General features: G+C 49.3%; 2 protein-coding genes across 2 annotated transcripts; one reads left to right on the top strand and one right to left on the bottom strand.

Moving 5' to 3' along the window:
- Window positions 1–266: 266 nt before the first annotated feature.
- On the top strand, window positions 267–6,243 carry TMEM170A (transmembrane protein 170A). Its single transcript, XM_077310843.1, has 3 exons — window positions 267–435; window positions 1,553–1,723; window positions 3,631–6,243. Exons 1-3 carry the CDS (start codon window positions 288–290, stop codon window positions 3,759–3,761), a joined length of 450 nt encoding a protein of 149 aa, XP_077166958.1. The 5' UTR covers window positions 267–287; the 3' UTR covers window positions 3,762–6,243.
- A 540-nt stretch (window positions 6,244–6,783) lies between these two features.
- On the bottom strand, window positions 6,784–16,595 carry LOC143824027 (C-signal-like). Its single transcript, XM_077310842.1, has 6 exons — window positions 16,362–16,595; window positions 13,439–13,490; window positions 9,829–10,016; window positions 9,119–9,277; window positions 8,038–8,148; window positions 6,784–7,126 (listed from the first exon to the last, which is right to left on the bottom strand). Exons 1-6 carry the CDS (start codon window positions 16,506–16,508, stop codon window positions 7,013–7,015), a joined length of 771 nt encoding a protein of 256 aa, XP_077166957.1. The 5' UTR covers window positions 16,509–16,595; the 3' UTR covers window positions 6,784–7,012.
- Window positions 16,596–17,595: the final 1,000 nt, after the last annotated feature.

The following is a 17,595-nucleotide window of genomic DNA, read 5'->3' as shown; positions in this document are numbered from 1 at the left end:
GGCGCAACCAATAGGGAGCCTAGCCGCGAGCCACGTGATGCTTCCTCGACCTACTTGCACTTGTGTAATCCCTCGACTCTTAAAAAAAAAAAAAGCCGCAGAGAGACAGAGGCTCGGCCCAATTAATCGCCGCCGCCTACAGGCACTTCCGGTCTGCATCCGCCCCTCCCTCCGCTACCGCCTCCACCATAGAGAGGCCAGGGAAGAGCGGCGCGGCTGACCGGAAGCGGGGGGCTGCTGACCGCTCCGCCTCCTTCCCTCTCCATGGCGCCGCGGAGGCGAGGTTGATGGCGGCGGGGGCGGCATGGCCGGCGGGGGCGGCAGCGGGGCTTCCGGCGGTCCCCGTGGCGGGAGTGCTGGAGAAGATCTTCAGCCTCAGCTTGCTGGCGCCGGAAGGCAACGCCACTTGCTCCGTCGCCTTCTGCCAGTTCCCAGGTAAGCCCCCCCCCCCCGCCTTCCCCTCGGGCCAAATCGCCTGGCAGGAAAGCTTGGAAGCGAAGCAGGGCTGGCCCGGCCTAGTGCTGGGGGGGGGAAGGCCACGGTTGCTGGGCAGAGACCCTCTCAGTGAGTCGCTTGCAGACTGGCAGCGCTCCCCCCACCCACCTGTGGTGCTTCCAGAGACCGGGAACTCAAGAGACTGGAGCTAGGGAAGGCTTTTGAGACAGGGGAGGGGGGCAGGGTGGACTCGTCTGCTGTGTCTGAATGCCTCTTGCTGTCATTGTGTCCCTTGCAACTTGACAAAGCTTTCCACCAGCAATAGGTGCTCCTGGAGATGTAGCACTTGAATATCTGGGGCTAGTGAAAGACCTCGGTGTGGGGGGAAAGGGGTGTTCTTTCTGTGGTACCCGTGTCTTCCAGATGCTCCTGGGAAGGAGATGACCCCCGCCCCCAGTCGCATTTGGATGTACTGGTAGCCTGAAATGGTTATTGGCAGAAAATCAGTGGCCCGTTGATTATGCATGGGGACCAACTGATATCTAGTAGTGGTGGGAAGTTTTGTGGGGAATGCTACAGTGATCCAGCAAGGTGTTCCCTATGTTCTTAAGTGCAGGAGTGTGTGCTCAGAATCATGTACCCTGTTAATCTTTGGGAGTAGGCATCCTTGCTTAATAAACCTGAGAGTAAGATGAGCCCATCAGGTTTTTCAAAATATGATTTTTAGAATTGGGAGATGCAGTGGAGGGATGTTGCTGCTTTGTGTATTCCTTTTGGATGATTTAGCTCACAGAAATTTAAGGCTCTTGTGTGAGCCAAGTATATGGCTTTGTATATTTATTAATACTTAAGTTTTGTCAGTTTATTGATGGTACTTATATATTTATAGACTGCCACCCTTGGCCCAGCTGGCTCGTGGTGGTTTACATAAAAGCATAAAACAGATAAAACCCAAGTTCAGCAGTATTGGCAACAGTCTGCATTTCCCCTCCCTGTGTGTCAGTATGATAATACCAAACATACATCTTGCTATGCCTGCAGGTCCGAGCAGAAGCCTGATCTTGGGGTAAATGTTTAGGTTTGACAACACTGTAATCTCTCTCCTCCTTCCTATCAGAGATGTGGTATGGAGTCTTCCTGTGGGCTATGGTGTCGTCCCTACTTTTCCACATCCCCGCAGGATTGCTGGCCCTCTATACCCTCCGGCGGCACAGATATGGCAAATACATGTCAGTGAGCATCCTGCTGATGGGCGTCGTGGGACCAATAACTGCAGGCACATTAACTAGTGAGTTGGCTATTTAATGGTTTTATCAGCCCACCCACCCCCAGCTGTAATTGGGACAGTCTCTTTCCCTAGGATACAAATTGGGGGAGCATATCCATGTTATCTGGGACAGTTGATGGCCTATCCTTGACACTTAGCTGCTGGTGCACTGAGATATTTGGCAGCAAATTCCTGTGTTTGCCTCTGCTGTGCCAAGTAGGAGTAAGGAAGGCATTCAAAGGGGAACTTAATCCTACCCCTGTCTTTTGCTTTACACCTATAGTTCCCAACCTATTGCAAGCAACTTTTTCTCCAGTGTGGCTCTGAGACCAAGCTTCTGGTTCAGGAGAGGAGAAGGAACAAGAAGGAAAGAAAAAAAAGTGCGTGGGAAGAGATTAGATTAAATACTTTCCCTTTTTCTGCCCATCACTTTATCTTTACAAATGCCTTTCCCTGGCCCACTTAGGGGCCAGCTCAGGACTCCCAACTTCATAGTTGTTTTGCAGTGCCTAGTTCCAGACTGTGGTGGCCGGAAATAGAACCAGAGTTCTGGGTATGACTGCCAGAAACTGAAGATCAGCAACAGTTGTCCTTCTTCCTGTTTGTTCTAGCTGATTTTCCACCCTACCATTTTCCCTTGTAGCTCAGATTACTTTACAACTCAGAGTTTGAAAGCATAAATACAGTAACTCAGCCAAATAACCTCGCTAAAAATCAGAAGCCTACGTTGCATTCCAGGCCCTAGCAAATAAAACATCCTTTCGGCGCCTCCTAAAGAAAATCTAAAGTTGCTGCCACCGTTACCTCCTCGGGAAGCCTTTGTTCCATGGGATGGGAGCTACAATAGAGGAAGTGTGCTGTGTCCTGAATTACAAACAGGAAAGAAAGATCCCCTAAGTGGAGGAATAGCCAGTAGGTGGCATCCTGAAGATTGTAGCCAGGGCAGATATGTATACTGGATAAGATGGTTCTTTCAACCTCCCAAGTCATGGAAGGCTTTAAAAGTCATACCCGGCATCATGAACTGAGCTCAAAACAAACTGGCAGCCAGTGTAGCTGTTTCAAAACAAGCAGGCTGTGTTTCCATTGGCCAGCTGTTGACAGCAGTCCTGCTGCCTTTTGAAACGCAGTCCATATGAAGAAACACCGTTGGTTTCTTGTAGAAACACACCCAAAGCAAACGAAACCGAAAGGCAAAAAGTTGTGCCTTCTTGAAATGTATTAAATGCAATCCTGAATAATTTTGCAACCAGGACGGGGTCCCAGGTATTCAGTCCTGCTTTCTAGTGCTTCTTCAGTGGCTGCAATTATAATCTTAATATAACATCAATTGAATAAGTGACCCCTTTACTGAAGAGCTGTTGCCTATGTGATAACCTGTACTGGTGATATTATATATTAAGACTATAATTGCAACCACTGAAGAAGCACTAGAAAGCGGGATTGAATACCTGCTGCCTTTTGAACCAAGTGCTGTATTGTGCTACTTGTATGCGGTGAAAATTACCAGCATGTCACAGCAGCCTCAGGATCATGAGGTTTTCAAAGCAAGAGACAAACAGAGAAGGTTTGGGATCGCTTGCTTTTGCAGAGCAACTCCGGCCATGCTTGGTGGTCTCCCATCCAATTACTAACCAGGGCTGAGCCTGATTAGCTTCTGAGATCTGACCGGACTGGTGTTGCCTGGGATATCCAGGTCAGGGCAATCCGCTTCTTGTTAGCCGCTGTCAAAAGTGCTAAACCAGACAGACCATCCGTCTGACCCAGTGTGCTAGTTTGACAGCTGAAGCCGTCAGAAACGTCAGTGGAGCCTGAACTGTAGGCTTTATTATTGCTGCTGTTGTGTGGGTGTGGAAAGACAATGGGGGAGAGCCACTGGGCTGTGAATACCATGTTATCTCCCCCCCCCCCCCCGGCTCCCTTTACAGGTGCTGCGATTGCTGGTGTTTACAGAGCTGCTGGGAAGGAGATGACCCCCTTTATGGCCCTGATGTTAGGCGTGGGGCAGTCCTGCAGCGTGGTGATCATTTCCTTCTTACGGATTTTAGCCACGCTTTAGCGGTGCCTTGGAAATGGAGGCCAGCGCGGACCAAGCAGCAATCCTGATTGCTGGAGAAATCAAAAGGCACAATAAGCAAAGAAAAGCTCCTGCTGAAGCCTGACGGGAGGTGTACCTCGGCCACGCTGCACTCTGGCCCCCTGCCCCTCGTTCTGCTGAAGTTCATGCTGGAGAATTTCGCCACGGGCCCTAGGTCCGAGTGGCCCTCTTATCCTTTATCAGGCAAAGCCCTCGGTTGCAAGGAAAAGACTGTTCCACAGGCCTATTCTGTATGCTTTGAGTGATGCTCTAAGGCTCTGTCTTCTGGCCAGCCCGTTTGGCAGAATGATTGCGTGCAAGCGTTCAGCCTGTCTTCTAAAGCCAGCTGAAATGGATGCCGTTTGTGTGTTTAAACTACACTGTTTTTGTAACCTCAAGTGCCAAGTGTGTATGGGGGATGCCTTTGTGGGATGTCGTGTCTCTCTGCGTTTAGTGAACAAACCCGAAGATGAGATCGTCTGATAGTAACAAAAAGTATCCCAGGATGCTTGCCTCGGAGAAACTTTACTACTGAACTCGATTGGCGTAAGGGAGAGATGCACTTTAATGAACTTAACACCCCTTGTAGGGAGAAATGTGAATTGGAGGCTCTACAGGGCACATCAGACTGCTTCTTCTGGCGAGGAATTTTTTCAGATTCCAGTTGCTGCCGTCTTAATGCGAGAAATGATCCGTGGCTACCTCAAAAACATGCAGTAGATTTACCAACCCCATTTCTGTAGGAGCCTGCAGACAGGGGCTTTGTTTCTTGTTTGCAAGGTAAACATTAGAAGGACGAACTGTAGTATATGCCATGGTAGCTGGTTCCCAAACCCCAGCACGCGCTCTATTGTTAAGCTGTGAAATATTTTTAGCACTTGTTTTATGCGAGCGATGTCGTGGTAATCCGTCGTCTTAATCTTGTTTGGGTAAAAAAGTGTATCGGCCTGCATTTTAAGAAGTTCAGGCAGGGTCACTGTGTTGCCGTGCAGCCGACAATTGTATCTGCAAACTGGGCCTCACCTCGGGGGACCTTCAGTGAAATTTGGGCCCTACAAGTGCCTGGGCAGCTTGCTCTTTCCCTTCTCCAGTGACTAGTCTGAAAAAACTGACCGTTCTGTAAAAGTGAAGAGAACGTGGTTGCTGCTTGGGAATTCAGACATGATGCCTCAAGAGGTTTGGTCCAGGGGCTTTATTCATCGAACAATGAATCCTACCAGCGTCCTGAATGTCTTTTAAAGATCTGGTGCTGGCTCATTCTAGAAGAGGCTGTTAACAGCTGACGGGCCATTTGGGGATGGGAGACGAATGTGGTGCAGACACAGCTCATGGTCTTAGAACACCTCTGTGGAGTTCCTTGGATCATCTCTGCAGGGAGGTCTTTGCAATGGGATGCTTCAAAGCCCCCCCATCTCCAACCCTTCCTTGAACTGCCTCTGGCAGATTTTTAAAACAAGAAATCAAGTTTCCTTTTCTCTATATTTATCTCTCCCTTGTAATATACACTGCCTGCTTCTCTAGGGGGCAGGCACGTCTCTTCCCCCCCTCTAGAAGTTCTAAACTTTGTGACCTGCTTAGTCTGAAACTAAGCTGTTGCTGGCAGCAGAACGGCTAGATAAGAAGGGCTGCTTCTTCCTCTCATGTCTCTGTAACAATCAGGATTATTCAGTGAGAGTCTCTGATCATTGTGCTTGTGTGTTTTTTGTGCCTTAGGATGGGCTGAGCACTTTATAGATATCGTTTCTCCAGATCTGAAAAATGTCACTGTTCCCTACCCCCTCCCCGATCTTATTTCTCTCACCTGCTTTTTACTTGTTTCTTTTTCAGCGACTGCAGTTTGATTCTGTCAGTTTGTTTTGTAATGCCTCATTGATCCAGTATTTGAGCACACCCCCCCCTCTTCTTTTCTCCACCCCCAAGATCAAATCTGTTTTGCTTTGCAACTAAGTGTTTGGATTGCAACCTCAGTGAACACAACGGACATTCCTTATCAGCAAGGGCCATAACTAGTAATTTGTCTAGGAGAATAATAGTATCTGTAAGCCTGTAATGGCCAGGAAGCTTCTTCGTTCCCTCCTTATTCTGACAGTGGGACAGGCTGCCCTCTTAGCAAAACGCCTGCAGAATTTCAGCAAGGGACTTTGTGATGAAGCATGAAATGCCCCAAAGGGATAAGAGGAAACCGTGCGTGATGATTGTGATCTTTGCCTAGTGTATCTTTTAAGCCGTACCATCCCCAAGTCCTGCCAACGTTGGTCCTCCTTGTTTGTGATGGGGATTTTCCTGAGCTGCACTGAGGCGCATCTGAAACTTTGTGCTCCACTGATTGCTGTGACGTGTGAACAAATCTTTGTACAACAGGAAAAACAGTACAAAGTATATCAGGTTTTTATTTTTCTACTGACATTTTCTGATTTCATGTTTGATATATTTTACTAATAAAATCCCCACTGACACCCGTGAATGAGAGCAGTGCATCTTTATGGGACCCGGGGAAGCCTGTCTGTGGGTCTCGGAGAGTTTGATTCCAAAGAAGCTGGACGCCATCTTTTCCTGTGGTTCATCTAGGACAGGGATAGTCTAACTGCGGCCCTCCAGATGTCCATGGACTACAATTCCCATGAGCCCCTGCCAGCAAATGCTGGCAGGGGCTCATGGGAATTGTAGTCCATGGACGTCTGGAGGGCCACAGTTTGACTACCCCTGATCTAGGAGCCTGAAATCTATCTTGCAATCTGATTTCAACATCTAAGGTTCTTCAAATATTCTGTATGGGAATTCCTATTGAAAGGTGACCTACTTTTTGTCTGCCCATGAAGAACCTGGAGGAGACTTATTACAAGGATCCGGAAGCATTGGTGTCGTGTTTCCCTATCCCTGCAGCCTTACCGGGCAGAGAATTTTAGGCCACGTGGTCCTTCGCTGTCTCCTCCCAGTGGCCAAGGGATACAACAGCCTGGCGGACGGCCAGTGTAGGCTATGAAGCCACGTTTTTTTTATAGTGGGGGGTGGGGGGCATGTTGAAACACAAAAGATCCCTGCTGGAACCAGGAAGACACAGGCTAGACGCACCCCTAGCAGCTTTGTAGCTGGAGGTGGTGAGAATATTGGGCACAGATGGGGATTTATCCTAGATTCTTAAAATGTCAGGTGGGCAGAAGGGAGATCAAGCTGCTGTTTTTTTTTCACACCTGCCGGTGGGTTCCTCCGTTGAGCTTCTGCCTGATTTCCTTTTACCAAGCAACGAACTTGCCCTCCCAATTCAAAAATCGCCCACTGTGTTCTTCAGCAAGCTTGGAGAGCATATTAAGGATCCCACGAACGCTTTCTTCCACCTCCAGCTCTGCCTGCATTGGGTAAAACAGTGCAAAACAAACAAACCCAGGTTTGAGTTACGACTAGGGGACTTGGGAACTGGGTGGGATTGGGAAACAATTATGTGACTTGGAACCAGGGAGCCAGATGTGTTAAGGTGATCCATGGTAGGTATACAAGAAAAGCTGCAGACTCAAGAATGGGGAAAATGCTGGTGAAGATATCTTCTTTCTACTTGAGCAGGATCACGGGGGAATGCAGAAGACTGTTTTTTATGATGGTTCAAAAGATGCTACGAAGTCCTTCATTTGGTCAGCCATTCCTGTTTTCTTTTTCCTTCCCCTTGCCACATGTTAATCCAATGCATTTGCCCCCAGTGTGCTGCCTATATGCTGTTGTGGGGCTGCCAACCTCCAGGTGGTGTGGCTGGAGATATGGGATTACAACAGATCAATTCACAATAGAGAAAATGGCTGCTTCGGAAGGCGGACGTCATACCCCGGTGAATTCCCTCCCTGAACTCTGCCCTCCTCAGATTCCAGATCTCTCCCAATCCATATCTGGCAAAGAGCTGAATGCTGACTTTGCCCTGTCTCCTTGCAGGAAGAGCTTTGGGAGAGTTCAGGAGGCATCACCTTGTTCTCTATGGAGAACCTAATTAGGGAACAGTTGCCCCCATCTTTGGAGAAAGCTTGGCTTGCAGCCTCCTGGCCTTTTATGACAGGCCCCAGCTTCCCTGGGGCTGCCATTTTGTAATGGCCCTTGGCACCACCATTATGATTTACTAAATTTCTATACCACCCTCCTGAAACCAGCTCGGGGTGATGCACATAACCATTCCGTGATGGTTCCCGCTCTCCAATCACAGCATTCCCAAAGGGCCCGTCGGCTCAACAGAACTGGGGACGACATAATCTACCGGTCAAGCTTCGGTGAATGTTACCTTTTGAGTCCCCATGTCGGTTTTCACCCAGCCTGGGTGGATTGCGGCACACAGGATTCCATCGTCCTTGTATTCTAGGGCCTGGCACCGGGTCAGCATATTCAGTGCCGTCTGGAGGCAGGCAGAAGAATGGTGATGGTTACTCGACAAACGCTGATGCACAACAACTGCGAGAGACTTTCATAAGCTTGTGTGAAGGGTGCTCTGGCAAGGGCACGGTAGAAGTATCGTCTTAGTCCCATGACGTCGGGTTAACTTACATAATCATGCGCAGGCACGTTGCCAGAAATGTTTGCCAAGAGAGAGCTCAGGGTATGCTGGTGAGTGAGCGGGGGGGGGGGGTGGCTATCTAGAAAGTGATCTAATGTGGTTATTTAACCTATTGCTACCATTTCCTGAGTGAGTTTTCACACAGTATCCCTTGGACTATGTTCCAACCAAATTTATCGGGTGGTAGAAAATGCTCCCCCCTCCATATTTTCTAAAAGAACGTGGTGGCAGAAGAACTTTCCCAATACCCAGATGTTTTGGTAGCCAGCCCCACAGAGCCTGCCTGATGAGGCAAAAGAAATACATAGGTAATTGCAACATACTTTCTCAGCAATAAAGTAGATATTCTCCATGCTATGCAAAGGAGCTCTCTCTCTCTCTCCCCCACCCTCCCCAGAGCACTTGAAAATGCTTCACCGTAACACAGTTTTCTGAAAAATTCACGGGAGATTTTAAAAAGTAACTTAAATATAATTTATGGCGTGGGGTGAAAAACTAAGCTAGCCCCAAACAAAAGTTTGCTTCCCAACCATATTCCGCACAATTGTACCACTTCTGGCGTTTCTCAAAGCTTCAAGAATGTTTCAAGGGGCTCTCAACAGTAAAAAAGTTGAAAGGCTGCTCTAACCGCTACACCTCCCTGTCTTTGTGCATTCTGCTAAACAAAAGTGCCTGGAAACTGAAGCCCAACGAAAACTTGTATAAATGAAGTTTATTTAAAATGTGATTTCTTTTGGCCTGTTCTGATACCTTTCCACTTATCTGCTAGAAAGCCAGGATGTAGGAGCAGGTTTATTGCCTGCCGAGTTACCTTTGCACAGCGGTAAGAGATGACCGGAAAGGTGTTCATGCTAGGTGGGTTGCCGATGGAGCTTCCGATCGTGGAAGTGTTGATAATAGCTGCCTTACTGCAGCTCAGTCCTTTCTCCTTGCTCTGCTTGGCTGCTGCCTTCACCAAGGGCAGAAACTCCTGTAGAGAAAAACAAACAGACCCGCATTCTGCAATGTCTTTCCCTCATTGGTGGAATGCTTTAGTTCATTTGAATGTACAGCCTGCTTAAAGAAGAGTAGGCGGACAGAACCAGAACCAAGACCTGCAAGACTTGCAGAGAATGGAATATCCCATCTGCCTCCTCCAGTTTCTCCAGCCTGACCATTGCCATATTCCTCCCTTTTCCCATCCTGCTGCCATCATTTGCTCCCCCTTCTTCAGGGTGGAGTTGCTAAGCAATCCCAAACTGCCGTCCGTGATCTTTCAAGGTTTCCTGAGATCTCGCTGTTTTTTTTTTAACATCCCTCCCTCCCTCCCTCCCTCCCTCCCAAGGACCAGGTTCAGGATTAGGTTAGGTGTACACTTGTTATTTCAGCTGCTACAGTGAGAGGAAGCGAGATTTGCATTACAGCTGAAAGGCAGGTTGGGATCTCTCTTTGGATTTTACGGGTGTATACACCCTGTTGTTTCTTCCTTTCTGGGAGAAGGTGCGCCTCCCCGCCAGGACACAGCATGATGCAAAACTCTACCTTGGCCACCAGCATTGGCCCAACAAGGTCGATTTTGCACACATCTAGCATATCTTCTTGGGTCACTGACTCCAGCGTGCTCGGGGGCATGACGCCAGCATTGTTCATCAAAAGGTTGAGCCCTTTTCCGGCCAAGTGGGCCTCGACTTCCTTTGCCGCAGCCCTGATGCTTTCTTCGTCGGTGACCTCTAGAATGAGGACGTGCAAGAGTTAGTCACGGGAATTGCTCAGGCCGCTTCCTAGAGTGGTCCAGTGTGCCTCCAGGTGCTTTGGCATGAACGCACCTCTTCCCATTTGGAATTTACTTATTAAAAGATTCTAATCCCTATACTGAGCACACCTGTGGAAATAAATTTGCGCTCCCGGCACACTTTCTGCCCACCAAAAACGTGTGACAGAATGTTGTCCCTCTTTGGCGCAATTTATAAGTTTTGCACCCATCTTCACCACAGTGTGACGCCTCTTATACTAAACTGCAAGGTCAGCCGGCTTGCCAGGCAGACTAGTCACATGACACTCTCAGACACGGCCAATTGCTACTATGCCTGCCTTCAGTGTTTCCAGCAGGAATATAAAGGCGCAGAAATACTTTGAAGACCCCTTGTATTTAAATATCTGCATCCCATTTTTCTTCCCAATGGGGACCCAAAAAAGCTTTTGATGTCACATTTGCGCTGACAATAATCACCCTGTGAGATAGGGAGAAAATGAGTAGCCCGAGGGTGGCCACATTGTGGCTCTCCAGAGGCCCCTGGACTATAATAACAGCTTGGCCACCCAGACTAGCCCAAGGTTACCTAGCAGGCTTCCATGGCAGAGTGGGGATTTGAACCTGAAATTACAAGATCCTGATCCAATGCTCTAACTCAGCGGTCCCCAACCCATGATCCGGGGACCAGTCCCGGTCCGTGGATCAGTTGGTACTGGCCCGCGGCTCCTCCTCCCCCCCCCCCGGCTGCTGCCTTGGGGGCTGCCCTGCCACTCTGCCGCCGGCTCACCTTTGGTGCTCTCCGGCAGCTGCCATGGCTGGGGCTGCCCCTCTATGTGGCACTGAGCAGCTGCTGCTGGCAGCGCCCCCCAGTGGGCAGCGGGAAAGCAAGTGGAGCAGGGGCTCAGGCAGCAGCAATGTCCCTCGGCAAAAGACTGCCCCCCCGGCCTCAGTAAAATTGTCAAGTGTTGACCGGTCCCTGGTGATAAAAAGGTTGAGGACCACTGCTCTAACTGCTACACACTCAAATGCAAACCTCATTGTCAGAATCTCTGGCATAAAGTTGAAAACATCTATCCTCAGCTATCTTACATGGAACCAAAACTTGTAAAACCCAGTGGGACCGATCCAGCATATATTTCGTATTTTGGGATGCTTTTCTTGATAAATGAACATGGGGAGAGACCATGGCTTAGGATAGAGCAGGGGTAAAACTGTAGCTCTACAGATGTTTGTGGACTACAGTTACAATGAGCATCCATGCTGGCAGGGGTTCCCGGTAATTGTAGTCCACAGACATCTGAAGAGCCAGTTTGGCCACCCTTGGTATACAGCCTGTGCTTTGGATACTGAAAGCTCCAGTTTCAATTCCTGGCATCTCCCAGTTTTGAGTTCTAGCAGGGTTGGGAAGAACCGTGCTGGACGGCTGCTGTCAGTCTGAGCATTTATTTTGTTAACTTCGTTTATATCCTGCCTTGCTTCCCAACGAGGATCCAAAGTGACTCAATTCATTCCCTTTTCCTCCCTTTTACCCTCTGTGAATACGTGACTGGCCAGCCAAGCTTTCATGGCAGAGTGGGGATTCGAACCTGGGCCTCCCTGACCCTTGGATCACTACATGACACAGGCTTTCGCTGAAGTAAACTTGTAGGGCAGAGACTCTGACCCAGCATAGGGCAGTTATGTAAGTTGCAGAGACGGTTTTAAACAACAAAACCTAAAGCATTACTTATGGGTGGAGGATCTAAATCTCAGCTGCAGGCAAGATGTATCAAGCAAATCCAGTAGAACTGCCAGAGAGATGTGGGGGGGGGGGGGGGGGAGAGACAATATATGAAATGCGAGAACATTGAGGACAGATTGGCAGAAAGCATGCCAGCACAGAGACATCCTTGGGGAGACTCGTTGTTCCTTTTGTCTAGAAGCAGCACAGTTAATCTAAGCGGCGCTGTTATTTGCACAAAGTTTATAATCCTTTTTGAGATGCGTGCCTGAGTCATGCAGGTCTCAGGTAGCAGGGCTGGCCAAGGGCTTTCTCAGCCAGGTCCCTTGGAGGGTTGTCAGGTCAGCCAAAAAAGTACCAGGGGAGACGGATCAATGGCCTAACAGCTTCCTGCATCAGGAGGAGCCAGGTTCAGTGGGAGAGCATCTGCTTGGCATTCAGAGGGCCCCAGGCTCAATCCTCTCCCTTCCTGCTAAAAAAGGTCAGGGTAAGTGATGAATATTGGAAACTCAGAAGAACCCAAATGGCCAAGATTCACTTCAAGGGACCAATTAGGTGGTTCTGTGAGCTGCTTTGGGTTCCCCTGAAAGGGAGAAAAATGAAGCACTAAATGAAGCTCCCCCCCCCAAAAAAGGAGAAAAAAATCAGTTGGAGAAAAGATTTTTCCCCCAGCTACAGTCTCAGCCACTGAGTGAGGTCTAAACAGGCCTTGACTGGTGAGGTTGACCTTAATTTTCCACCCAATTCAGAAAGGCTTAAGGGAGAAACCGTTTCCCCCCCCTAAAGAACAAAGCTTACAGCAATGAAAAGTTTGCCCAGAGGCCAAGGGTGAAGCATTGAGTGATGCACTTAGCTCATGAATATCCCTCTTCCCTGCCCTGAATGAAGCCAGAAAGCGTGCAGGTTTCTATAGAGCGAGAACAAAGATGAGATTGCTAAAGAAAAATGGGTTGGGTCACACAGAGTGCTTTCTCTCAGCGTTGGTGCCAGGAAGGAGCCCAGAGACTTAGCAAAGACCCGCCAGAAAGATTCCTTTGGGCCCGCTCATGTTCAGAGGAAAATACACACAATTCTCAGTTAGGATAGACACGAAGGGACCCTGTGATGCTGTGGTCCAGAGACTGGGTTCCGGGAGACGCTGGTTTGAATCTTCACTCTGCCGTGGAAACTTGTCAGGTTGACCCAGGGCCAATCACTCTGTCTCTCAACCTCATCTACCTCACAGGGTTGTTGAGAGGATAAGACAGAGAAGAGGACGTAATATAACCCCCTTAAGGTCCCCATGGAGGAGAAATGAAACAAATGAAGTGAACCAACATGGCTCGTGTCGTTCACTGCAAACTGGATGGGCCAGGCTATCCCAGTCTCGTGAGATGTCAGAAACTGAGCAGGGTTGGCCCTCATTAGTTCTTGGATTGGACTGGAGACTACTAAGGAAGCAGAAGCAGGCAATAAACACGTCTTGCCTCAACAAACCCACAAGGGGTCGTCGCTATATGTTCACTGTGACTTAATAGGACTTTCCACCAGTGGTAACTTCAAGCGTCCCCAAGGACCTTCAAGGTCAACTCAACCCCAGAAGTTTGTGCTCCTAGTGTACCTCCTCCCCCCGCCCCCAGTTAGCAACAAGGATAAAGAAATGGTAATGGAAGAAAAAAAGAAGAATGAAGTGGACATACCAAGTTTCACTATCACAATGTTGGGATGTTTGGCAGCCAGCTTTTTCAACTCCTGCGGGGAAAAAAGGTCCAATGTTATGCCACAAGAACCTGGTGGGTTTTCTGTGGTCCTTCCTGAGAGAACCAGACCTGGTATTTATGCCGTGGTAACATCTAGGTGCCCCTGATCTCGATGGCCCAGGCTAGGTCAGTCTGGTCAGATCTTGGAAACTAAGTAGGTCTGACCTGTTTAGTACTTGGATAGGAGACCTCCAAGAAAAAACTAGGTTCATAACATGGAAGTGGATAATGGCAAACCACTTCTGTTCACCTTTGCCTTGAAAAGCCCATTGGGCCCACCATAAGTCACTTGTGACTTGACATCCCTTTCCACCATCAATATCTAAGATTAGCACAACATGTAGGAAATGAGGCTTCCTGGGGAGACCATTCAGAAATTTCTGCTGGTCCAGAAAGCAGTTGCTTGACTGTTACCTGGGTTGAGCAGGAGGGAGCATCTCCTCTGTGTTCCAAAAACATCTCTGATTACCAGTTTCTCTCTGGGTGCAGCTCAATGCTCTGGTTATGACCAGGGCATCTGAAGGATGGCCTGCTGCCCCATGACCCTCCTCTCAGGCCTTACCCCATGTGCTCTCATCTCCTGAGATTAGGCGAGTGGCAAGCAGGGAATAGGGCCTTTTCTGTAGTGTCATCCCTACTGTGGAAATCCTGCCCCATATCTGTCCATCTGCGGCCTACGTTAATGATCCTGGAGCTGCATTCACAGGGCAACAATTTTCCGGGTCTCTTCCATTGCTTTTGTAACTACAGAGGATTCCATAGCAGCTATGGAGCATCCTCATGGTAGTTTTGCCCATACTTTCCACCCACACCTCCAGTGCACAGTCAAAGTTTCTCCCCATTAGACACCAGCAGAGAGATTTAAAAAAAAAATCCTAATTTACATCCTGCTCTGGAATAAAGCCCATAGGAAATCCAGTTCATTGGGTAATTGGCATATTGCTATGGCATAAAATCAGTAATTGACATGTTAATTTTTTGGAGGTACTCTGTGTGTGTGTGTGTGTGGGGGGGGGATGACGGCTATGGGAGGCTGAGCAAGGACAATGATGCTCACATAGGTGGGGTCTTCAAAAACTGAACCTTCCCCTCCTTGCAGCATGAAAGATTTAGGAAAAATTACAACAAAGCAAGGGACAAACAGAGTGAATGAACATTCGGGTGCTACTCCCTGCCCGAGTCTTGCTCCAGCTGGGACATCTGCGTGGGAGAAGCCTTGGAGGTTAGGTAAAAATACTTCTGAGAAAGCATTTTTTGGAAGGGCGGCATAGAAGAATGAATGAATGGATGGATGGATGGATGGATGGATGGATGAATGAATGAATGAATGAATGAATGAATGAATGAATGAATGAATGAGACCCGCCATGAGTGGCAAGAGTGGCAAGTAACAAATAGAATAAATCAAATCAAATTGATGGAAAATATTAAAGCCACGATTAGGCAAGAAATTCTATGCTTCCACGGAAATGCAACAAAAACAGAGCCCTGCAAGTTCTTATCAATAACAACAATTCTACTCATTTATACTGTAGATTCAGACTGTTCTGTAACAAGGAGGTTATTATTTATTTATTATTATTTATGATCTGGCACATGTGTCATATAGTCAGGAGAACCTAAAATTGCCCGGCTGCCAGGCAAAGAGACATTTGGAGGTGGTTTCCCTTTGCCAGCCCCCACATCACGACCTTGGTGTTCCTTGGAGGTCGCCCTTCCAGGCGCTAGCCAGCGTCGACATTGCTTAGCTTCCAAGATCTGATGGGATAGGGCTTTCCTGGGCTATCCAGGTCGGGTCTGTAATGAGAAGGTTCTGCAGGGGCACATCCACCAGGCAACTGGTCACATCTCCAAGGCTGCTTCTGCATAGAGACTGGCCTCACCACACTTCTACGAACGCAGAGACATTTGCAGCGGCTATGATGCTTCACCCCCACAGGGCCAGTCCCATATCTGTAGGGGCCCCAGACAGAGAGGTTTTTTCTTGGGGGGTGGGGGCTTCCTGCCTACCACCAGATCCCCACAGGCTGCACCTCCCTTCCACCCACACCCATGTCCCCCACGTACTGGGTGTACTTCCTTCACCTGTGAGCCTTCTCACCCCATGCGTGGCCTTGGCCTGAAGGCACGAGGCGGCACACCTTGTTGGAGGGGCTGCTGCCATAGTTCCTGGGAGCATCACTGCCATGCACCAACTGCATGTCCCTCCTCAACAGTGCTGGGCATGGGCAGCATATTTAGTGGGTCTTTGAGCCCTTGTGAGCAGGTGGGGAAAAGGGGAGGCTGAGGATGAAGAGTTGGTGGTAGCGGGCCGTGCCAAAAGCCTTGGGCATCGGCAGCTGCCTCAACTCTAGCTATGCTGATGCCAGCCCAGCCCCAACCCTTCCCCTGCCCCAGTCTCCCACAGAATTATACTCCTCCTCTGCTGCCAGTTCTTCCTTCCCTTAGGCCAGATTTCTCAATGAGGCTTGTGCGGGAGACTTTCCCGACTGCGGTGAATTAGAGATGCCAGTCCCCCAGTGGGGCCTCCTGGAATTTTAGCTCATCTTCAGACTAAAGAGATCAGTTCCCCTGTGTTATGGAGGGTGGACTCCATGGCATTCTCCTCCACTGAGGAATTTCCCCACCCCAAATCCGGGTTTTTCCCAACCCAAAGTTGGCCACCCAATTTTTGCATAAGTCCCTGGGACACCCGGAGGGCCAAAGTAACACTTTTGTGTATGAGCCGCTTTCTGTTTTCGCCTGTAGGGCAGCAGCTGCCTGGCTTTTCTTCTTCTTTTCCTGAAAACTAGCTCTGTTTTCCTCTGGTCGGAAACCAGCCTTTCCAAAAAGGGCCCTTTGCTCAGCAATTCTTGGCTCTCACCTGCATTCTGTCTTCCTGAGGATTGCGGCACGTAGCAAAAATGCGTTCCGGGGGATGGCACATTTCTGCAAATTGCCTCACCAGTTCCATACCGATGCCCCGATTGGCTCCGGTCACCATGACAGTGCTGACATGTCCCCCCGTCATGATGCTCTGACTCAGATGCGACCTTCCTAGGCGGCCTGGCTCGTCTCTTGTGGTCCCTTGAGTTTTCTCTGGGAGTTTTTGACTCCTTTCCAGACCCCGCCCTTTTGCTGAGCGATACCATGGGAGGGACGGAGGTTGGCTCTTTTCTGTTTGGAACTACAAAAGCTGGGAGTTCGTGCTACGTGCAGTGATGTGACTCATGGAGGAAGTCTGCTTTGGATAAACAAACATGCCTTTGCAATCCGTGGCGGAGAAAGCCTTGCAGCACAACCTGCCACACACACACTGGATTCACTAACCTGGCTCCTGACAGCCATCACTGTTGACTCCCAGTCGAAGATTCTCCCCCTTTCCCCCACCCATTTGCAGAAGAATACCAGGCCTGCAGCTGGGCATTTTTCGTTTGGGGAACAAATTAGTCCAATTCCAGGTAGCTCTTCATTATTTCTTTACTAGGGACAAAGCTCTTTGCATTCAGTAATATAGCGGGTGCTAGACTGGGGGGTGGGGGTGGAAGAACTCTGCAGATGGCCTCTCCCTCCCCCCCAGGACCTGGAAAGGCTGCAGGCTGGAAGCCCCCAGGCAGGGAACTCACTGGCAGGGGCAGCTCTCATGCAGCAGGGATCTGCATCCTCTGAGCCTTGGAGGGATGTGGAAGGAGGAGGGGGTGGTCAGAGTTGGAGGGGGAGGCACTCAGGGGTGGGACAGCTGCCCTGAGTGGGTGTTAAGCACTGAGTGGCACTTAAGCCATGAGACCAGCTCCTCCTCCAAGGCCTTACCAGAAATGTTAAGTGAAACAGATTAGCTCCTTTTAGTTGTAGTCTGCCTGTCTCAGTGGGACTTGAGAAGGATTGTAGGGGTGTTGTTGTTGTTGTTATGTGCGAAGTCGTGTCCGAACCATCGCGACCCCATGGGCAATGATCCTCCAGGCCTTCCTGTCCTCTACCATTCCCCGGAGTCCATTTAAGTTTGCACCTACTGCTTCAGTGACTCCATCCATCCACCTCATTCTCTGTCGTCCCCTTCTTCTTTTGCCCTCGATCTCTCCCAGCATTAGGCTCTTCTCCAGGGAGTCCTTCCTTCTCAT

This window comes from Paroedura picta, chromosome 14 (assembly GCF_049243985.1).
Source record: "Paroedura picta isolate Pp20150507F chromosome 14, Ppicta_v3.0, whole genome shotgun sequence".
NCBI classification, from domain to species: Eukaryota; Metazoa; Chordata; class Lepidosauria; order Squamata; family Gekkonidae; genus Paroedura; species Paroedura picta.
This window is presented reverse-complemented; position numbering and strand designations above follow the sequence as displayed.